At 38.6% G+C, this 24,182-nt stretch overlaps 1 protein-coding gene across 1 annotated transcript in view; it reads left to right on the top strand.

Annotated features, from left to right (window-relative positions):
- The window catches only part of CNTNAP2 (contactin associated protein 2), a 1,133,690-nt gene that overhangs the window by 631,292 nt on the left and 478,216 nt on the right, over window positions 1-24,182 (top strand). The window contains exon 12 of the mRNA XM_077808720.1: window positions 609-728. Within this exon, the coding sequence (XP_077664846.1) occupies window positions 609-728 (120 nt within the window). The remainder of the gene's footprint in view (window positions 1-608; window positions 729-24,182) is intronic.

The following is a 24,182-nucleotide window of genomic DNA, read 5'->3' as shown; positions in this document are numbered from 1 at the left end:
GAACACTTAGGAAATACTGGGATAATATTTAAGTTATCTACAGTAAGTGGCAAAAGGAGCAAGCAGAACTGTATAGAGGTTGAAAATTCTGTTTCAGAAAGGATTTTGAGATTTCAAAATTGGGCTTTGTTCCAACTGAGAATGAAACCTGAACATTTCAAAATTATCTGTGAAACAAAATAAAAAAAAATAGGTTAATCAAAACATTTTGTTCCAATTCTGACTTTCATTTTTTACATATTATGTTGTATAATGCACATTTTTTAAAAAATGAAATGAAAAGTAGTTTTAAAATGAAAAATAAAATGTTCTGTCTGAAAATATGAAAAAGAGGCATTTGACATTGTTGCAACTTTTTCTCCATTTTTCTTCCAAAACAAAATATGATTCCATCAAATTTTCTCTGACCAGCTCTAGAAGCCACTGTACATTGGAAAAAATATTGTGCCTACTATTAATTTTCAAGTATTAAATCAATGACTAATTCATGGTTCTTGCACTAGTGTGAAATATAAAATGAAGCTATGAAGAAAGTAATTGTGATTGGGAATCGTTTGCTCCTGGACTTCAATTTCCTTATTAGTATATTTTATTTTATTCCATTCCAGCTATTTATGACCTCTCCTGTGAAGCATACAAACACCTGGGCAAAACTTCAAATTATTACTGGATAGATCCAGATGGCAGTGGGGCACTGGGACCTTTGAAAGTTTACTGCAACATGACAGGTAACTGTACTGTAATTACCACTTTCATGTTATATTTGTAATGTATATGTGGCAGAGGGTTTGGAAACCTGTCCATAATTTATATTTCTGGGGAAAAGAGAGAAATGATTCAGTTTTAGTAAGAGGCCTGATCATATTAAACCAGCCAAGCTTGTTTGGGTGGTATCTGACCTAAACATTGTTAAGAGGCCTTTGGCCTGGTCTACATTTAACAATTAGCTTGACCTAGGTACATCACTCAGGTGTGAAAAATTGACCCCCGGGATAGGCAATGGTAGATCAACAGAAGAATTTTTCCATCGACCTAGGTGCTGCCTCTTGGAGAAGTGGATTTACTATAGTGAAAGGAAAATCCTTTTAGTCAGTGTAGGAAGCATCCTCACTGTGGCCCTTCAGTGGCATAGCTGCACCTGGGCCACTGTAGTACTCATAGTGTAGACATAGCATATGATTCCTGAGTGGACCATATCCTAGAGCCAGTCCCCAAAATCCTACTGTGTGTATAGGCAACTTGCAAAAACTGGTTAGCAGTCCTAGATCAGGGAGAATGTGATAAGAAGGCTCTCTGGACAGAGCAAGGTGTTTTTTCTGTCTGGACAGCATGATGTTCACAATTAGACCGAAATGGTTAGAGAGAGAGGATTTCTTTCAGAGGTATAAGCTGTTCATTTTTCTTCTTTTTCTCTATAGCTAAGATGGGAATGTTTTATCTTGTTTAGCTTATGAAAAGGTATATCTAGCTATGTTAAGCAAACAGCTTCTTTTGTTCTCTCTGTTAAAAAATACTTTCATATGAATAATTTCATGCAGACATTCTTAAAGAAAAGAGAACCCAATAAGCGCTAAAGAGAGGTACTGAAGGGTAAAGTGTTTCTGGAATTTGTGTCTCCAACCGCCTCATCCTCAGTCAAGGGAAATGAACAAAGGGGCCCTATCCCATTGTATTGACATGGGTGTGACAGGTGTGCATAAGGATAAGATATTGAAAACAAAGGAGGAGATGAGTTGGTTTTGGTCACAGTACTGTTCATTCATTTCCAGTGTTCATACATAATGCAATTTGTCTCAGCACTTAGCTGACACTAGTTAATAACCAATACAAAGCTTACTAAATATTCAGCTAAGAGAAGTATTTTATTTATTCCCTGAATTTCCCAAATACAGGATCTTTTGCGATATCTGCACAATAAAGAGGTTCCAGAATCTATTTGCTTTCAAATACCCTGACATAGGTCTTCAGAATTCAACTGCAGAAACCAGCAGCAAGAGTGTAGATGCATGTTGTAGTGATAAGACATAGTGGGAAAGGCAATCTCTCATTTAACTGGATCCTCACTCTTTAAGGCTTTCAGGATCATAGCCAGCACCTTAACTGTATCAGTAAGTAAACAGGCATCCACTGCCAGGGAACAGTGCTGAGAGCTGATGATATGTCCTAGCGATTCCTAATCAAGAGATGAACCACTGTCTTCAGCTCCAGCTGTAGCTTTGGGGTATTATTCAAAGTAAAAGTTGATTGAAATAATTTGTTGAGCATGAAAAAGTGGATCTATTCTGGGTGTAAGCACTTTTGAAATATGCTAAAAATAAATTTATTTGTACACAAGAATAAAGCTAATAGTGTCCCCAAACCAGAAAGTAACCGGACAAGAGAATGAAAACCAACCATTTTCCCTTCCTAATAGCATTTTTTTCCCCACAAAACAACTGTAGTTGCCATAGAGATATTGTTTTTAAATTGCCAGTGAGTGGGGAGGGGGCCTATATGATCATGAATGAGAAGGCAGAGGGTCCACAATCCGTTCTCTGCACTAAGGTGTGATCCAAGCCATGAAAAAGTTTCAGAACCCTGCTCTAGCTAAATCGCTCCCATCAGGCAATTTCTGTTCAATACATTTGCTGTAATGTAGATATAATTCCCTACATAAATGAGATCATGATAGAACTGATTCACTGTTAAAATGTGAGTAATACTGTGAAAATGGAAATACAAGTAACTTTAGCCACTCTGTTTTTAAAACTGGACGGTCACCCTAAAAATTATTGTCCATCTGACAGCTTAGCAAAGCATTATTTTTCAATTATTTCTATATTTACATACTGTATAGAACTATCCTGGGTGTATTTCCAGTCCTTACAGCTTCCTTTGTTGCTTTATAATGAAGGCAGTATAGTGTCGTGGATAGAGCACCAAACCGGAGACATGGATTCAATTCCATATATGTCTTTCTGGATCAAATTCAGTAACCTCTACCCTATATTTTGTGCTAAAACAATATGAAATGTTATCTGTAATATACTAATTAAGGTGAAGAGATCAAGCTTAATTCTTTAATTCTTCTACAGAAATATCTAACTGATGGTATAAATGATGTAGTGGTGACATATATAATCTTAAATTACCTTATGTAATATATTGAAAGATATGATAACATTTTAGTATTGATTGACATTAAATAGTTAATACAAGAAAATACTTTAAAATGCAGTTATGTATGGCATGTCAGGTATTTACTGGATGACAGATGTATATGTGCAAAAGCATTAGTGCAGATTAGTGGCATTATTAATAAAATGTTTAAGGAAAAACTTCCATTTGCTGAATTATAACTTTTTCTTAAAATGACAAGGTGAAACAAAGCCCTCAGTGTATTGCCTACAGACATGGCTAGAATTAACTTAAGGATGCTTTGTAAATTCTTATGCTTGTCAGATCGAAAGAGAATTTGATTGCTGTTCCTTCATCACTTACATTAAAGCAGCAATATATTTAATTTCGTGGCGTCACTGATGCACTAGTAAACTTGTGAGGGTGAGAGAGACAGTTAAATTTAAAAAGCTGTACAGACAGCCAGTACTTTATTTAATAAGCCTATCTAAATATCCTTTGTCTGAAACAGACAGATCAGCCAGTTGAAAGCCAGAATGTCTCTAACTCTTATCTCTTGATAATGCTATTTAAATTCTCTGACCTATGCATATTATGAAGTCAAGCAACAAGTTTTGAAAAATAGTCGTGTTTCAATAGGGTCACTTTCTTAGAAAAGTTGAAGAGAAAATCAGAGTGCATCAGACACTTGTCCATGTTTCTAGACATAATTTGTGCCAATATCTCTAGACTGTCTTGATATGGTAGTCTGGATGTGTCATGTTGATGTTTTCTGCCCTTCCTGGATTTCTGTGGTAACTGAAAAATGTTCTGGGTTCTAAAATCTTTTGGCTAGTCAACAGTGTAAGCAAAATATAAAGAATACAATGTTTGCAGAAACTACAAAACCACTAGAAACCATCTGAGATGTTCTCTAAGAAATGCTATTTATATTCAAAGCAAAGATTCCAAACCAAAGCAAAAAAACAAACCCCCTTTCTCCAAAACTCTCATGTTAACACTGTTATATTTCGAAATTAAATCATACAAAAGTCAAGAATCTCTAAAGTTAAGGTTCTGTCATTTCATATTTCAATGACCATTCAGGATAAATTAGTAAAACTTTTAGAAATTGTGAACGTTTTTAGATACCCAGCAGTTGTCCAAATGGTTGTGAACCATACCAACAATACCAACAATACCAACATCATTCATGATGACTCCAGCGAGAAACTGCTGAATTGGAATTCATTTGCAAATTGGATACTATTAATTTAGGCTTAAATAGAGACTGGGAGTGGCTAAGTCATTATGCAAGGTAGCCTATTTCCTCTTGTTTTTTCCTCCCCCCCCCCCCCCCAGATGTTCTGGTTTAACTTGGATTTAAACTTGGAGAGTGGTCAGTTTGGACGAGCTATTACCAGCAGGAGAGTGAGTCTGTGTGTGTATGGGGGTGGGTTTTTGGAGGGGGGTGAGGGAGTGAGAGAACCTGGATTTGTGCAGGAAATGGCCTAACTTCATTATCATGCACATTGTGTAAAGAGTTGTCACTTTGGATGGGCTATCACCAGCAGGAGAGTGAATTTGTGTGGGGGGGTGGAGGGTGAGAAAACCTGGATTTGTGCTGGAAATGGCCTAACCTGACGATTACTTTAGATAAGCTATTACCAGCAGGACAGTGGGGTGGGAGGAGGTATTGTTTCATATTCTCTGTGTATATATAAAGTCTGCTGCAGTTTCCACAGTATGTATCTGATGAAGTGAGCTGTAGCTCACGAAAGCTCATGTTCAAATAAACTGGTTAGTCTCTAAGGTGCCACAAGTACTCCTTTTCTTTTTGCGAATACCAACAATGTGAATCACAGCTTTGCAAAAATATGTACAAATCAGTATTTATACCATTTGCCCCCAACTGTAGCTGGATCCTTTCAGAAGAGCCCATTTACACAATGTTTTTTTTTTTAAAAAAAGGCGTAACATAACATATTGTATAGTACTTCTGAATCCAGAATGAAATCTTCCCAAGTTCGGTGGTGTTTGGATTTAATGCTCTGCTTCAGCCCTTAATAGAAAGAGACCCAACCTGTGAAGTTACGGTGTTTCTCTGAAATTGGATTCAAATAGATCTCTCAAAAGTTACAGGGACCAGTTTGAAGCTGTCATAAATATAAAGGGAAGGGTAAACCCCTTTAAAATCCCTCCTGGCCAGAGGAAAAATCTTCTCACCTGTAAAGGGTTAAGAAGCTAAAGGTAACATCGTTGGCACCTGACCAACATGACCAATGAGGAGACAAGATACTTTCAAAAGCTGGGAGGAGGGAGAAAAACAAAGGGTCTGTGTCTGTCTGTATGCTGCTTTTGCCGGGGACAGAACAGGAATGGAGTCTTAGAACTTAGTAAGTAATCTAGCCAGGTATGTGTTAGATTATGATTTCTTTAAATGGCTGAGAAAATAGCTGTGCTGAATAGAATGAATATTCCTGTCTGTGTGTCTTTTTTGTAACTTAATCCCTTTGCCTAGAGGGATTCTCTATGTTTTGAATCTAATTACCCTGTAAGGTATTCACCATCCTGATTTTACAGAGGTGATTCTTTTCTTTTTACTTCTATTAAAAGTCTTTTTGTAAGGAAACTGAATGCTTTTTCATTGTTCTAAGATCCAAAGGTTTGGGTCTATGGTCACCATAGCGGTCAGTAGGTTTCCGGTATAGAGTGGTGTTTGTGACCATCGCTTATTAGCACTGTAGTGTCCAGGAAGTGGATCTCTTGTGTGGACTGGTCCAGGCTGAGGTTGATGGTGGGATGAAAATTATTGAAATCATGGTGGAATTCCTCAAGGGCTTCTTTTCCATGGGTCCAGATGGTGAAGATGTCATCAATGTAGTGCAAGTAGAGTAGGGGCATTAGGGGATGAGAGCCGAGGAAGTGTTGTTCTAAGTCAGCCATAAAAATGTTGGCATACTGTGGGGCCATGTGGGCACCCATAGCAGTGCCACTGATTTGAAGGTATACATTGCCCCAAATGTGAAATTGTTATGCGTGAGGACAAAGTCACAAAGTTCAGCCACCAGGTTTGCCGTGAAATTATCGGGGATACTGACGGCTTGTAGTCCATCTTTGTGTGGAATGTTGGTGTAGAGGGCTTCTACATCCATAGTGGCCAGGATGGTGTTTTCAGGAAGATCACCGATGGATAGTAGTTTTCTCAGGAAGTCAGTGGTGTCTCGAAGATAGCTGGGAGTGCTGGTAGCATAGGGCCTGAGGAGGGAGTCTACATAGCCAGACAATCCTGCTGTCAGGGTGCCAATGCTTGAGATGAGGGGGCATCCAGGATTTCCAGGTTTATGGATCTTGGGTAGCAGATAGAATACCCCAGCTCGGTGTTCTGGGGATGTGTCTGTGCGGATTTGTTCTTGTGCTTTTTCAGGGAGTTTCTTGAGCAAATGCTGTAGTTTCTTTTGGTAACCCTCAGTGGGATCAGAGGGTAATGGCTTGTAGAAAGCTACTCCTTTTCTTTTTTCCTAAATATTTTGAATCTCAAAATAGCATTCAGTTCAAGACAGTTCTTATTTTATCAAAGCCCATTTGGTTATCTCTGGTATTTATACTCTCTTGGTCAAAATGTGGCTGCCCTGCAAGGATCTTAAAGGGGGAGAGGGCTCAGAGAGGAGAGTGAATTTGTGTGGGGGTGTGGAGGGTGGAGGGTGAGAAAACCTGGATTTGTGCTGGAAATGGCCTAACCTGATGATTACTTTAGATAAGCTATTACCAGCAGGACAGTGGGGTGGGAGGAGGTATTGTTTCATATTCTCTGTGTATATATAAAGTCTGCTGCAGTTTCCACGGTATGCATCTGATGAAGTGAGCTGTAGCTCACAAAAGCTCATGCTCAAATAAATTAGTTAGTCTCTAAGGTGCCACAAGTACTCCTTTTCTTTTTGCGAATACAGACTAACACGGCTGTTCCTCTGAAAAGAGAGACCTCAGTTGCTAGTCAATCCATCTAGGAAGCAACCATGTTTTTGGCTGCAATGTGTCAATGAGTGCATGGGTAGAGCCTGACCAGCCCTAACTATAGTTTTCCAGATCCCTATGAGCTTATATCTGGGAAGGGAGTGTGGTCATGGTCTAGCCATTCCCATCTCGTGCTCTGTGCTACAGCACTACTCTAAATCTACCAGCCAGTCTGCATTTTAAGAGCAAATGTAGAGAGTTGTAAGCACATTCCAAGTTGTTGCTACTGAAGGCATTAAACTACTGTGTCTTGTACACTGTGGTCATCATTGTGGTATCTGGGTACCTGCTGTTGGCTTCTGCAAGCAGTTATGATCATCACTTATCCTTTTCCTTTTCCACTGGAGCTCAGGACTGTAAAGCCCTCTGTCTCCACATACTTTGAGAATTCACTAACTGTACCTTTAACCTCTCTCAGTCATGCCAGTTACACAAAAAGATGGACCCTCATCCCAGCATTTCATGAAAATTGTACACGTGGTAGTTATTGCAATGAGACTGTGAACAGACTTTAAGCAGCCACAACTGTTGTGCCCCATGATTTTGCATCTCCTTGCCATAAATAGCGGGTAACTGGAGTGCTTTTTTATGATGACATATGTCGAAACATATGGCATGGCTATAAATGTGTCATTCATCACCACATACTTGATGAAAAGTGGCCTGATAGTGGTAAATGTTTAATTCTATTGTACATATCTTGTGCAATTGGCTTCTCTAATGGGACATTTTGCTTGAGGGCTAATTGGACAATCTGCCTAATTACAGCACCTTCAGCATACATATATGTAGGAATTACACAGAGTTTTCAGTGCTTCTGTGCCTTTCATCTATCAAGGAATTTCCTTATATAGTCTGTTGGATAGTGGGGGAAAAACTAAAAAAAATCAGTGCAGAAGCTTTATTTTATTTTGGAAATCTTTTCTTTTGCCATTCTAGTTGCTTCCATCAATTCTTCCTTTCTCTTTCTTTCCTCTCCCCTGCTCTCTTTTTACTATTTTTTCTTTCCCTCCCACCTTCTCTTTCTTTCTCAGCTCTGCAGGGCATGTGACATACTCTAGCACATTCTAAGTGGTGCCAGCTGAGGCACCAGATATGCAGATCACGGGCATAATCACATTAAATGTTAATCTGCTTCATAAGTGCAGAGGGAGTTGCTGTAGAGGGAGAAGACAACAACAAAGTGGCATTGAAGAGGAATATGGCAGTGCTGATTGTTCATTTTCCAGGATCCTCACACTTTGGCAGGGAAATAAAAAAAAAAAAAAAAAAAAACCCAGCATGCCTAGGCAAATGCAGCAATTCCCATAATCACCTATTTCTGGAAAAACACTGAAATTATGGAGAATGAAGGAGTAGGTTCTTGTCTGAGACCAAACACTGATGTATGTTATCACAGAACTCTTTATATCACTACAAAAGTTTTTTTCTCCTGCTGATAATAGCTCATCTTAATTAATTAGCCTCTTACAGTTTGTATGGCAACTTCCACCTTCTCTGTGTGTGTGTATATATATATATCTTCTTACTATATGTTCCATTCTATGCATCCGATGAAGTGGGCTGGAGCCTACAAAAGCTTATGCTCTAATAAATTTGTTAGTGTCTAAGGTGCCACAGGTACTCCTGTTCTTTTTGTGGGTACAGGTAACAGGGCCGCTACTCTGAAACCTACCATTTATAACTCATGTTTCAAGAAACATGCGAAAGGATGGGGGAGGAGTATTAGCTGACTGCTGACTGCTGCAAACTAGGCAAATGAGAACTGGATAGCTGTAATTTAGAGCTCTATTTGAACTTCTCATCTATTAAAGATAGGTGTTGCTATTTGCACTTTTGTATCTGTCTGGATCCTGTAACCTAGCAGAGGTCACACTGAGAATCCACATTAAGGCTGTGCTATCTATAATGCTCTCAGTTGCACTTTATGGTCACTTTACTAAAATGAAATGGCTTTTATAGGCTAAACAGTTATTTTGCCCTGAGTGGGTTTCACTGGATAATGAAGATGTGTGGAAAGAATTAGCTATTTTCTTTATATTTTGATGACATTTTCCTTTTTCCCCCTCCACATTTGCCTCCTCATAAAAGGTTTCTCTACTTCAGTGTCTGTCTGTGGACTTTGGGGAAGCAACTTTGACTAAGATGTATCATGTCACAGTTCAGAAGCTGTTGGCTTCAGATTGGGTTTCCTGGTTTGCAAACTACAAAATCTCTTATACACTCTTTCAAAGGTTTCCTTGCCTGTAAGGGTCAGACATTTCAAACAATGGCTCCTGGGTATGTCGTATCAAGCCCTGGTTGTTTCTCTCTACTGATGCTGTTTGTCAAGTTGACAGGCAGCAGGACTAAGAATCAAACTACTTATCTGGAGAAGACAAACTTAGAAAAAATAATACATTATCTGTACAGGGATTGTTTTCATTATCATTTTTCTACAACCAGCATCAGTGTAACTAAAAGAATTCAGAGTGGATTAATTTAAAGGAAATGAAACATTTAAAAATCCTGTGCAAATGGCATATTAAGTTAATTTATTTCCAAGATACATAATCAAGCATTTGAAAAGGGTACAGTCAGTTTAAAAAGAGACAAAGAGTGCAGGCGAGAGAGATTCATTCCACTTTGAATCCCTAATCAGTGTTCAGGATGCAGTGCTGCACTCTTATGTTTAATATTCTAAATTAATTTACCTAGAAGAGCAGGTTAGCAGTTCTGTCACTGTTCACATGAAAAATTCAGGGCTTCTTACCTCCTCCTGTTTGCTCTGGCAGATGCTTTTTTAAAAGGAATGACTCAGCAATGAATGAGCTGCAGCACACATCAATCCTTGTCTGTACACACACGCAGACAGTGAGCTGCCGATGCAAGTCCCATGCCACAGCCGGGTCATCTGTGCAGAGAGACTCTCTGATAGCTCCTTTCTAAAGAGTCCTGTTCTCTTTTCGCAGCACAGTTTCTTAGATCTTCAGGGAAGGGACTCTGTGCTTTCCTATATGTTTATACAGCACCTAACATAATGGGGCACTAAACCTGACTGGGGCGACTGGATGCTACTGTTAAATTACCATTACACTAAGTGTAATACAGGAGCAGTAGCCGTGCTCCAAGAAATGTGTACCTGAGTCCTATAACAGTGAGAAATGTATCATGATCAGTGAAAGTGGAGTCAGAGAGCCAATGTTCCGTGGAGAGATTGTTATTGAGAGGACACCAGGAAAACAGGCAATGCAAGTAGTTAGGCCAGAAGCAACTCAGCCTCATGGACAGAGCAGTCCACAGGGTTTAATAAAGTTCTACTTGTTCAGCTTAACCTGCATTCAGCATCACGCTTTGCAAATGAAAAATGGTGGCAGCAGCTGAGCTGTAAGTGCTCTCCAGTGCAGCAGCTGGCAGCGTAAGCCATGGAACTCTGTCTGAAGGCCCTGAAGCCCTGGATTTTGTAGCCACAAACCTCACCCAAGGCTGTCTTGTGGTTCAGACCCCTTGTTAGCAATTATGGCACACAGGAATTACCCCTTTACAGGGGTGTCAAAACAGTCTAGCACAGGCACTGATGAAATGTGTTACCTCTATTTCACTAGAAACCAATCCAGGGTTACACTTATATTGGTTTTATTAAATGCTGCTATTGGATCAAACAGAAAAAGGATGGAGCTTATTCATGCATGCACACATTCAACGCATTCATACCCTCATGTATCTACACACTCACGCAGGCAGAGAGTTAACAGAGATAACATAGGAAGCTGAGAAGCCAAAGCATAGTAGATCTGGTGTGTCAGCCTGCAGTCTCGGATCCGGGCCAGTGAGCAGCTCAAGAAGAAGAAGAAGAGCTTGTGAGCATGCTTTCTTCGTTTTATTGGAACTGGGCGTTGCTCGTCACGTACACTGAGTTTTCCTTCTGTGTCTGTCACCGAGAAGCATTCCCTCGTTCTTTTCATGCACACCAGTTTCTTGTTTTCTTTACAGTACCCCATGATTGCCTTCTCAGGGCAGATGATATCAGACACTCCTGGCTCCGGGCTCTTTTCTTCTTGCAGTTCCTCTCTGCCCAGTCCCATGAATACTCCCTTGTTCACACTCCCTTATCTCCCACACACACTTCCTGGTTCACATGCTCCCTGATTATGTGTTGGAATATTGCAAAGCTTAGAGGTTATACAAGTGGTAACTGAAGAGGTTACAAAGCTTCCAAAAGTTACACAATTTAAAAGGTTATGCTAACAATGACTAAAAGTTACAAAGTTTGCAAATGGTTACAGAACTTAATGATCATACTAGCAATGAATGAAAAGTTACAAATCGTACAATTGCATTCTGCTGGATTGAGCAGAGGCTTTACACAACAGAATGAAGGATCAAAACCCTGTTACCAATGAGGGACCTGTTGCAGCCTGAAGGATGGAGACATCACTGAAGGAGATGGCCAACAATCAGAGATAGCAGGTGTAAAGTATGACAGGTCAGCAAGGACCCAATGGACCTGGTGACAGGCATGGCATTAAAGAGAAACCAGAAGTGGACTAAATGAGTTGTAACGAGTGTAGCGGCACTCATGTTATACAAGGTGACTATGCAAGAGGGACAAGAGGTCTGAAGGAACAGGGAACACTTACACAGCGGTAGACACAACACCTGGAGAGTCTACAGATATCGTCCGAGAATGGAGAGACAGAGAACCATCCAAAGATCAATCCCACATGCAGAGGAGATTCCACATAGAAATAGTTTGCTTCACTTGGAGAAAGGTGACAGAGAGAGGTCACTCTTGTTGAGGAGACCAAACTATCTCAAAGACTTTATAGCAGATGCCTCTGTGGTAAATTTGAGACTTCAGCTTGACTATGTGCTAGCAATCTCTGGCTAAAGGAACACTGAGAGTTTGGGCATCTATTATTTGCTGTAATGTTTATACTAAAATGTTTGTAAAATAGGAAAGATATATCCCAGTCAGTGGAACTGGGGTAAGATGACCGACATTCCCTGGAAGGACTATTATTGAGGGAACACCTGGAAAACAGGATAGTCCACCAGATTTAATAAAGTTCCACTTGTTCAACTTAACCTGCACTCAGCCACACTCTTTAATAACAAAATAAGTAGGGATACTTATTCTTAAGGAGCCATTGTATAATGAATGACATTTACTACAGTGGTAACAACTGTTTCCAGGACCTATGCAGGTTTATGAAACAAAATATGGCTGTATCATTGCAGTGGTGACTACTTCCAAATCATATGTATACACTTTAAGTTATAACAGAATTCCTGACCCTGGACATCACTGGAGTTAGGGGAGTTTAGGCATAGTGTTCTTGTTTAGAACACACTCTATGCCCAGACTCTGTCACTGTACACTCACTTAGAACACCTACAACTGAAAGACAGGGATGAATAGTGTGCCAACGCCCAACATGGAGACTCTTCACTAAAAGCAGAGAAGGTGGAGTCCAACTAGAGTAGCCATCACAAAAGCCTGAGATATAGGTCCTAGTACATGTACTAGAGAGGAACCACTGTCCTACTTAAATAAATTTAGAATGCTACTGAAGTACTATACTGTCTTAGAGAAGTTTCTTTTTAGTATAAAATGTTGGTACTTTCTGATTCAACAGTACTTCCTGGAGGCACGAGTCAGGATTACCCAGCATTAATCAATGTCTGCATTCTTCACTCCCTGACTTTAGAATAAAGACAGATGCTTCTGGCAAACATTCAGATTCATTGGGTGGTTTTTTTCAGATTTCGTTGCAAATGTTTCACACAGCACCCAGGCACAAATCTCATATCAACAGAGCATATAGGAAAAACCAATGTGTGGCCAATAGTATATTTTCTTATATACATTAACTCTATATTTTTCACAATTGGCAAACGTGTAAATATGTGAAAGTGAAAACCTGAACAAAGTCTGAAATTGTTATAGCCAAATTATGCTCTCTGTTACATCAGGGTAAATTCAGGCTTACTCTTTGGAAGTCAATGCAGTAAATCAGGATTTTTTTTCCTGGTGCGAGAGAGAGCAGTATTTGGCCTATAGAGTCATATCTTGATGTGTGTTGTCTGTGCAGTGGCCTGAACTCTGCTGCAGAACCCTCAATTTTCAAATGAACAGATTTGCATTAGCCATTTGGCCTTCATAAGAACAAACAAAACAAAAGAAGAACCTGACATTTATATATAGTAATAGCACAAAATACCATTGTAACACTACTGTACAATATTGCATTAAGGACCTTCCTGCAACCAGTGGGCATTTTTGTGTTCAATTTTTCTTACCAATAAAACTTTAGCAAGGGAGTAATGCACCCCTCACACAGCCTCATAGATAAGCCCCTTGAAATTCTGATAGACAGCAAATTTGGGGGTTGTAGAAAACTGGAGTTGAAATTGTCCCCTCTGACCTGATGTAGCACTCTCTGTCCCGTACACACTTATAAACTCAGTTCATATTCATGACTGTCGGAGGCAATGATCGCTGCCTGAAAGGTACTTTATTCCCAATATTGATATAGTAATTAGCACAGAACTAATCATACATGACTATTACTTTTTTCACTCACACATTAGAGTAAGAATATAATGAAGAAACAGCTGCTCCAGTTTGGTGCTGGAGGGGAGCCATTCAAAGCCTCTTCAAGTGACTGACATTTGTGCTGGCAATCATGAGGCTTCCATAAATCAAGCAGACCTGTAACTTAGTGCTAGCAAGCAGCTGTTAAACTGACAAGGGCCTCATTCCTTAATCCTACTTCAGTCCCTTGTATATACTTGTGAGTGTGCTTTAATGCCTCTTTTGTTGCAGAAAGTATGATAAGGCAACTTAGAAATAATAGACCTATGAGAGCTATGGAAACAACTGCCTAGTGGGTCAGCAGTCAGCAAACTCACAAAGCTCGAGAGTACTTTCAAGAATTGTCTTTTTGCAGCAAGTTTCTCTAATCCCATGGCATATTGGCATTCTGAGTGACAGCTTCTCTCCTGGATGGCATTTTTATCATGCTGGTTATCTTCTTAGCATATGTGCAATGTGCCTCAAGTGTCACGTGACCAGGATTAATCACCAAATTTGGTCTGCTGGTTGGATCGTTAGCTTCCCCGGCCCTGGCTGCATACTGATGGGGGATGCAACCTGAACATTGATCCATGCCCACCAGGATGTTTCTGATTCTGTACTAAAACTCTCACACTAGTGTTACTAGACAGTAACTGCTGATCTACTTAATACATTTAGCATGCTACTGGAGCGGCCAGCCTAAAGAATTTCCTGTAACATAAGAGATTAATATTTTCAGATCCAATAATACTTTTTGAAGGCACAAAAATGTTGATTAATGTTTCTAGAATTGTTACTTTGATCGTTCTGGACAAAGATTCGCACACACATACCCGATAACCATGTTAGAACAGTTTAATGCAATAGACTGCTCAGAAGGGGCATATCTTTATCTAGCAAACATTATATAAGGCAATCTCCTGTTAATAAAAAACATGTTAATACTCTGCTAGCCACACCATGGTTTAACAGAGTTGTAGCTAACATAGTTTCAACCCTAGTGTTAACAATAGCTTTAGCTTGCTTCAAATTCCACTCTGTCCTATGCCACTGCATCTTTTCCCTTCCTTTACTGGGGCTATAACTTATTTCTTCTGCAGTTATCCCCTGAGAGAGGTTGAAATATGGCCCAAGCCTCAGCATTCGGAACGGTTCTCTGTGCAAATTAAAAGAAACCATACCAATTTTAATTATGAGCTTCTACTCTTTGTTTTCATTTATCCACAGACACACTCTTCTTATCTTGCAGAGTCCTGTTTTTTCAAATATGTTGAACTTTCCTTGATCTGTTTCTGGTGGCAAATTCATCTTTTATTCTTTCTCTCCCTCATCCCCTTGCGATTGCTTCCGACTGGAAGACCTAAGGAAAAGAAAAATGAAGTCATTTCTTTTCTATTTTGAGCACATATGAAACCTACCAAATGCCTGTAATAAGATGGATTTTTCAGGTAATTTTTCAGGGCACTGGAGAATCCCTCTGGACGGTTCTCTGTTCTGGCTGCCGCCAGTGAATACATTCTTTGCAAAGTTTTAGCATCATGTTATATATTTGACCATTTATTTTCAGTAAATTTAGGGTCATTAAGTTTATGGATTAACAATGTGGATGCCAACTGTGATGTCTGTCTCTTCATAGGTATTTGCCCAATAGGAACTGGACTGAGACCACCAGATCTTTTCATATAGGCCAAAAAATTGCCATCAGATGATGATTATAGTCAGTCACTGGCAATTTGAGCTAGCTGTGAACTAATGACCTAGCAGCAAAAGCTTTCTAATTTTATTAGCAATCCATTGAACCATCCAATTCCCATAGTTTAGAGATTCTGAAATCTAGGTTATTTAAAAATATCTAGATCTTCTGAGAATCAGTGTAGGGTGAACTCTTGGTATCATTGAAATCTGTGGGAGTTGGCTTAGTGACATACAGTTTTGTTAATATTGCAACATTGATATTGTCTGTGTGCATTGATCACACTTCCCTCCTCCCACTTTCCATAAGAAAAGGAAATAATTTACTATTATGTGATACGCGAGTTTACAAACAAAAAATTAGCACACCAGGAAAAAAAAGAAAAGAGCAAAGCTATATGGACTCTTCTGGAGAGTTTCATTTTTGGTAAATACATTTTAAAAAGGGAACCATACATCATGTTCTGCTATGTTACACTCATACAATCTCACCGAGATCTGGGGGCTGAATGAGTGTAAATTAGAGTATAATTAGGCCTTAAATAATGAGAAAAATATAGTACTAAAAAAAAAATAGGTAAGTCATTAGTAATTTCAGCGATTATCTGAAGTCCCCTCTATTGTTAAGATACCAAAGTAATTTACATTCTAATCCCGTTTTCACACTCTACTTTCCTTCATAAATTCATCTTTTTATATGGATAGTATAAAAAATTATGTAAAATCCATTTAGACATTTAGGAGTTCAGCAAGGTTGAAAAAATGCACTTTTTCCTTTTTTTTAAGACAATGTTTTGTATAATTGGCTAGGTACCTTTTGATTTTTAACACCTTTCAACAGTAAAAGGCAAAGGCCGACCAAACTACAAGCCTAATGAAAAGTCTGTTGGTGTCAATGACAAAACTACCATTGACTTCAGTATACTTTGAATAAGACCAGAGCTGGTACCTTATATGAACCAGCAAAGCATCACCCATGCACCCCAAGTTTCAAATCATTAGATAGAAATGTGAATTTCTTCTAATTAAAAATTCTTGCTGGTTTTGCAAAGAAAATATGTGTGGTCATGACTTCTATATACATATGGAGCCTCAATATGATTAGAGACAAAAAGCTCATTCCTCTTCTCCCTGGTAGGTATATAATTAAAGCACTTGTCACTGGATTCTAACCAAGTTAAAGTATACCAAACACAAGCAACAAAGACGTGTTATGCACAGTTGAGAATTTTTTTCCGCTAGCTCACAAAAATTAGCTCTGAAGTCAATACTACAGAAACTGGAGAGGGAGAAGAAAAAAGGTAAAATCAGCTGTACAAATTACTTTTATTTTAAAAAAAGTGGAGGGAGAAACTGTTATTACAAAAGTATTTGTCTCTTTTTGCAGACTGAGCAAATGTGTTCTATCAGATAGCCTTATACAATGACCTTAACCTTGACAAAAATGTAATAATGAACATTGCAACCAACAAAACTGTAAAGTGCAGAATCATTGTTCTGTACACAGCATATAAAAGTATGTTTTTGCCCCCATCCATCTCTATCCTTCGATTATTTATTAACCTTGACCTAGAAGTTCCGGGTCCAGGTTTTTGGACTGCATTTGAAGAAAATCACAGTGTTCTATTTGCAAAAAGAAAAGGAGTACTTGTGGCACCTTAGAGACTAACCAATTTATTTGAGCATGAGCTTTCGTGAGCTACAGCTCACTTCATCAGATGTATTTCTCATCCTATTTTGGTCTTCATATGAGTTTTGTCAAAGTATTTTTGAACCATTAAATTGCCTTCTCTTTTATTTATTTATTCTTTGCAATCACAAAGATTTGCTACAGTTGGTTTATCAGTATTCTCCATTATTTTAGCAAGGATTTGATCCTGCATCCATTGACTTAACTGACATAGTATTAGGCTCAAAATGACCAGGTAATATAATGTGTGATACTAAGCTGTGGCTTGTAGTTACCATATATATATGAAAGGTATTTCCTGTTTTGTGCTGGACCATGTTCATTTATAAATTTAGCTTTTTTCTATAGAATTTCACGTACAAGTACTTTCATACTGAAAAATCTGAACATTTAATATTTTGATGTAACAAAAGGATATTCATCTGAATAAAACATTGTAATTTCTGCAGTGCCAAGGTTTACACTATAAAGGAATTATATTTAAGCCAAACCATGTAAAATTTCAGGTTTTTGAGTAAATATGTGCCATTTTCATGAATTTGCAACAACATATGAAAATGTTAGTATTCAATTTTTTTCAAATTTTATTGCAAATGTTCCTTACAGAACCCATGCGAAATAGAATTTTCATATTATGCATGTTTTATGTATTTTAATTCTATGTCTGTGTTCTCAGTTGCCACACTTACTGTGCTAGTGCTCCATTTCTGGCAGTTATCATTTTTATTAGTTTCCTTTTGTAAATCTTAATAGATTGTTGCCTGTCATGTACAGCTGTGAAGGTAACAGTAGAAAACATTTTACTCAGATCCACCAGAGCTACCGAGTTAAAATGAGAGCTGTGTGGGAGTCCATTGTTCCATCGTCATATTGGAGTAGGGAAGTCATGGGTGCCTGGATTTCTCAGTTTTTGAGAAAGTCTGTAAGCTTATGTTCACATGCATCTGCACACAGCACTGCTCCCACTGCATGAATGGTTTTAAACAATGTTTATTGCAAAATAAAGGCTATTTTAATTAAAATAACATGGCTTATGATTTTTAGCAATTTTTAGTATAAATTTATGATATTTGCCTTTTTTCCCTGACTAGGGTGTGCTTTTTTGTATAATTTGCCACAGCAAATCACTAGCCCTCTCTGTTACCTTTGATTTAGATGGAAACTGAACAAATGAAACACCATTATATGAACCCTTCCTTGAATGTCATAGTCTAAATTGCAGACTTGTAATTACAGTCTGCTAAACGTTCCACTTTTCTTTTAATGTCCTTGCATGCCTTGCTTGAAACCACAGGTGTCCCACAAAGTTTTGTACCATATGATAGGATATTTTAAACTGTGTATTGTTGGTCAACTCTGAGTGAAATTATGACTACTGTGAAGTTTTTTAATTCACAAACTTCATCTGAAAGATTAGGGAATAAAAATCTGCATCAAGTCCCACAGTAAATACATCAAGGTTCTTAACCCCTGGACGTCACCATGGTACCTAAGCATGTCTTCATTGCCTAGTGTACTCTGACAGAATTGGTTCTGAATTCTGTGATAATGTCTTCTGGTTTTGATGGTGCACCAGTGCTGAATTATCAGCAAACTGAAAAATTATTCAGGCAATAAGATTTTATACTAAACTGTTTATAAAAGTATGGGTGTGTTATTCATATATGTTATTCATGATTCAGCAAACAACACTCTTAACTTTAAGCACGAGTTGTCCAGTTGACCCCAAATGGGACTACTCTTGTCCTTACAATTAAATAAATGCTTGCGTGCTTTACTGAATTGCTTTAACATTTAGGGAGCCTTCCCATCTGCAGATTTTTTTTCCTTCACAAAATTTAATGGATTTTTCATACAAAATATTACTTGGAGGCACAAATCAGTGTATATGCACCACTAGTTATCATGTCCATCCAAAACCAGGTAGTTAGGGATGCAAATACTCAGAGTTCTGCCCGACATGCAATTTTGCATACAGACTTTGTGGGCGCATGTTGTTCCTGCAAATGAGAGGCTGCTCTCTTGAAACTGTAGTCTTTATTTCCTAAACACCTCTGTTTCTGTAGGTCCCGCCCCCCACAACCATTTCAAGATACTGCCTAACTTCCAGATTGCTAAAGGATTAGCTTGCTACAGAAATCAAAGAGACTTGTTTTAGAATATAGAATGAATGTACAATACCCACTCCTCCAGCAGCGCAGAGAGGGTGAGAAGAATTAACTGGGTATGAAGGAAAGGGGTGGGGAACCCTGCTCTGGGAAGAGTGACTGAAAGTATGTACAATATGGCATGGCAGGATCTTTTAAACTGTGGCAGAAAGTATTATGTGGAGAATCCATGCATTCAGAGGGTGATAACGGGAGAGAGAAGGCGACCCAGACACTTGGAGGTAGCAACGCTGAGCCTGCAGGAGTTGACCTAGTTTTTTCATTTCAGTGGGCATGGCAGGTAATCCCTGTTTTCAACGTGCTGGTCAGGGAAGTCACCCTGAATCTTTCATTTAAGGGTCAGGATAATGCACTTAAAACAGTAGAACTCCTGTTTGTGGTGGAGCCCTTCTAAATACATTCTTAAAATTTACTGTATTATTTTACAGTAATACTCCATAATCCAGCATTAGCATTATTATAGGATGCACTGGTTTTGGACTATTACCAAACAATGTTGTAATGCTGTTTATAAGGGAAGAAAAGACAGGAAGAAAACCGGATAGCTTAATTTCTTTTGAATGTGTATGGCATATGTTAGGTGCTACGACAAGATGGAAATCAAATTTCAAGGAAAAATGCATACTATTTTATGCAGTCAGAAGGTAGAGGATTTCTCAGGATGCTGTCCCAAAAGATAAATTCATTTGCCAGGTTCAAAGCTATCAAACTGTAGAAATCCAATGGCCTTGCTATATGCCAGTCACTGTGCTGAAACAACTGCACAGTTAAATTTTTATGCTCGTTGTTCTTGACTTTAGTGTTCTGTAATCTACACTGAACAGCTGTTGTCATCTGTCAGACTAGGCACTTAAATGATCCAAGTCCTCCTCCATGTGACTGTACTGTGCTTCATAATTTATTGATAGTTTCAGTATAGCATCATGTTGGAAATTTTGCTTTCTTTTAACACCCTGGTATAGGCACATTTTCTTCTTTGGGTCCCAAAGCTGATCTAAGCCATTCGCCTCTAGGCACCATTTTTCAGCATGGCATTGTTGCACTGTTTTCAGAGGCACAAGTGATCTTTATTCTGTTTCTCAAGACACTCTTGACATTAGCCTTTGATGTGTAGCTGTGTCAAATATTTTGAAATAGTCTCCAGTGATCCAGATAAGATCCTCTTTGTCTACCATTTCAATAATATCTCTGAAGGATTCCAACAAGTTAGCAAGGAATAACCTTTTCATTTCAGTATTTTTTCTCTAAGCTATATTGGTAATATCTTCCCCGCAAGCTTTTCCAGTACGTTATCAAACTATATCTTTTTTGAAAGATTTTACATACTATGTATTTATCATTTTAATACATTACAAAAAGATAAAGGTCATAGGCCTTCAGATTGCACACAGTTACAGTAGGTTCATCAAATAGTTAACACCTATAATGTTACTTCAAGAAGGGGAAAAACACAGTTACATCCATGAAGAAAGTGTACATTATTACAGTATCAAACCTAAGAAACTTTAAAAGAAAATACCCATTGATATTTAAATGAGCAAAATTATCATCCTCTTGGTAAAGAAACCATGAAAACACAGGAAAGGGGGAGTAAGAAGAAAAATGCCCCCACTTATGATGAAAATGCATCTATAAACCCAATCCTCCTTTCATTTAAATGGCTGGAGAAATTCCCATGATTTTGATTCCAGTAGGATTGGGCCATAAGAAGGCCCTTTCCTGACTGCTTCCTTTCCTGAACATCAAGCATTCTAGCATCTAAAAGCTATTTGGTTTCATAAAAGTCACCAAAATATAATAAAGTTATAAGAAAATATAAGAAAGTGAAATAGTTGGAGAAATTGATCTGGAGGATTTCTTCCATGATGACGTTATCTTTGTCATCACAAATTCACCCATTAGGCATGCAGTGGGACAAATCCCTTGAAAGTCATGTTAATAGAGAATGAGATAGTTTGAATGATTGTTGATTAGAGAAACTTGAAAATCAACTGCACTTCTATTTTCTGAGTGCAGCATATCTGTGAGTAGGGAGGGTCATCAATGTGAACTGAGGTCAGCCTTTTGACATACATTTAATTGAACTGTAGTGGGAAGGAACTTCCAGTGTGTAAGACTCTTTATTGCCCCTTTTCTATAGTGTTTTGCTGTCACATTATCATTTCCTATAATGGAAATAGAGGGTCAGTTCCATAAAGTGATGGTGTTTTTTGGTCAGTCTACTTGACTTACACCCACTTCCAATAGCCTTGAGTGGAAAAAGGAAAGGGCATCAACAAGGATTAATATATTGACTAAATTAGTGGAAACCTACTTAGTCCAAACTGCCCTTAGTGTCTGAGGAATTATTTATTTATTATTCATAGAATTCATAGCCATTTCCGGTCCCCTAATCCACATAACAAATTAGATCCTCAACAGATTATGAATGTTATAATTCTTGACATCTGATTTGTGTCCATTTATGCTTTTATGTAGAGACTGTCCAGTTTGACCAATGTACATGGCAGAGGGGCATTGCTGGCACATGATGGCATATATCACATTGGTGGATTTGCAGGTGAACGAGCCTCTGATAGTGTGGCTGATGTTATTAGGCCCTGTGATGGTGTCCACTGAATAGATATGTGGGCACAGTTGCCAACGGGCTTTGTTGCAAGGATAGGTTCCTGGGTTAGTGGTTCTGTTGTGTGGTATGTGGTTGCTGGTGAGTATTTGCTTCAGGTTGGGGGGCTGTCTGTAGGCAAGGACTGGCCTGTCTCCCAAGATTTGTGAGAATGTTGGGTCATCCTTCAGGATAGGTTGTAGATCTTTAATAATGCGTTGGAGGGGTTTTAGTTGGGGGCTGAAGGTGACAGCTAGTGGCGTTCTGTTATTTTCTTAGGCCTGTCCTGTAATAGGTGACTTCTGGGAACTCTTCTGGCTCTATCAGTCTGTTTCTTCACTTCAGCAGGTGGGTATTGTAGTTGTAAGAATGCTTGATAGAGATTTTGTAGGTGTTTGTCTTTGTCTGAGGGGTTGGAGCAAATGCAGTTGTATCGCAGAGCTTGGCTGTAGACGATGGATCGTGTGGTGTGGTCAGGGTGAAAGCTGGAGGCATGTAGGTAGGAATAGCGGTCAGTAGGTTTCCGGTATAGGGTGGTGTTTATGTGACCATCGTTTATTAGCACTGTAGTGTCCAGGAAGTGGATCTCTTGTGTGGACTGGACCAGGCTGAGGTTGATGGTGGGATGGAAATTGTTGAAATCATGGTGGAATTCCTCAAGGGCTTCTTTTCCATGGATCCAGATGATGAAGATGTCATCAATATAGCGCAAGTAGAGTAGGGGTGTAGGGGACGAGAGCTGAGGAAGCGTTGTTCTTAGTCAGCCATAAAAATGTTGGCATACTGTGGAGCCATGCGGTACCCATAGCAGTGCCGCTGATTTGAAAGTATACATTGTCCCCAAATGTGAAATTGTTATGTGTGAGGACAAAGTCACAAAGTTCAGCCACCAGGTTAGCTGTGACATTATCAGGATAGTGTTCTTGACGGCTTGTAGTCCATCTTTGTGTGGAATGTTGGTGTAGAGGGCTTCTACATCCATAGTGGCCAGGATGGTGTTATCAGGAAGATCACCGATGGATTGTAGTTTCCTCAGGAAGTCAGTGGTGTCTCGAAGGTAGCTGGGAGTGCTGGTAGCGTAGGTCTATTGTATCTTTAAGAAGTTTCCTCTCACTGGTACAGAGGCAGCTGTCAATTTGTGTTCAGACAGAGCCTGCTACTGAGGAGAGAGAACACTGTACTTTCCCATGGAGATTTTTACTTTGATTGTTTAATTTAGTATGGAAGCAATTGGTTGTGACTCCATGGTTAAGGTTGAGTTCTGGTTTGCACTTAATAGAAGTATTAGGCCTCTTTGTAATGTATGAAAACTACAGTGACTCCTCCACAAACTTTATATCCTTTAATCTTTGAGTACTAAATCAATTTTATGATGATTTACAAGTAAATCTGTTACTTAGTTTGAGTTAAACTCTATTTAAAAATGGATCCTTAAAGAAGATTAACATATTATACATGTCAGTCTTTCGTTTGTCCTGAATGATCTGAATAATGTAAAAATGCAGGCTCTTCAAACTTTCCACATAATTAAAATTAATTGAAGTCTTGTGCATAACCTACAACCAAAGAAATTAGGATGCAATTTAAGCTAAGTTATTAATGACTCTTGTATCTAATTATGAGTATATAGGCTACAACAGGGTCAGGTCAAGAGCTCAGGTAACTCTTTAATGCTATTATCAGAGATAATTCAGACAATCACCAGTCTTCCTCTACAGCTAATTTGCATGTAACTAATCTATTGGTTGTAATGAGTCAATGGTATGAGCAGGATTGTACACATCTGTCAAGAGTTCTCCTTGGTAGATTACTTGGCCCCGACTGTCATGGCTCTTTAAAGGTTCTATGGCTGAGTTCAAGTCACTTATAAATTAAGGGCCAGATTCAGTGTGTTAGGTGCTTTGCATTGCTTTGGTGATGCAATGCCGCCAACATGTTGGCAAGTTATAATCATCCAGAACCAGCCATTACAAAACCCAAGAAATTCAGAGAGGAGTTTACACTTAAGAAATTTAGACATGGTAAGATATAGAAATACACAGTTAAGACTCCCAAGCAACCATTGCTCTGCCCTGTAGCAAAAAAAAAAAGAGGATAAAAAAACCCAACCCCTAATGTGTCTTTAAAAAATCAGTTTAACCTAAGATGAGACCCCAAATGCTAAAATCCCTTCATTATCATTATGTTGTTATTGCATTTCCATATCTTAATATGTTTGAATTTCTTTTAAGTGTAACCTTAACTCTGAATTTCCTGGGTTTGTAATGCTTGGTTTTGGGATAATTATAACATGCCTGTAATAAGTTTTTTACTCTTTAGTTTGATAGGGACTCTCAACAATAACTTTATTTTTTAAAC

This window comes from Eretmochelys imbricata, chromosome 2 (genome assembly GCF_965152235.1).
Source record: "Eretmochelys imbricata isolate rEreImb1 chromosome 2, rEreImb1.hap1, whole genome shotgun sequence".
NCBI classification, from domain to species: Eukaryota; Metazoa; Chordata; order Testudines; family Cheloniidae; genus Eretmochelys; species Eretmochelys imbricata.
Note: the sequence above shows the minus strand (reverse complement) of the source record. Positions and strands in the feature narration are given on the sequence as shown.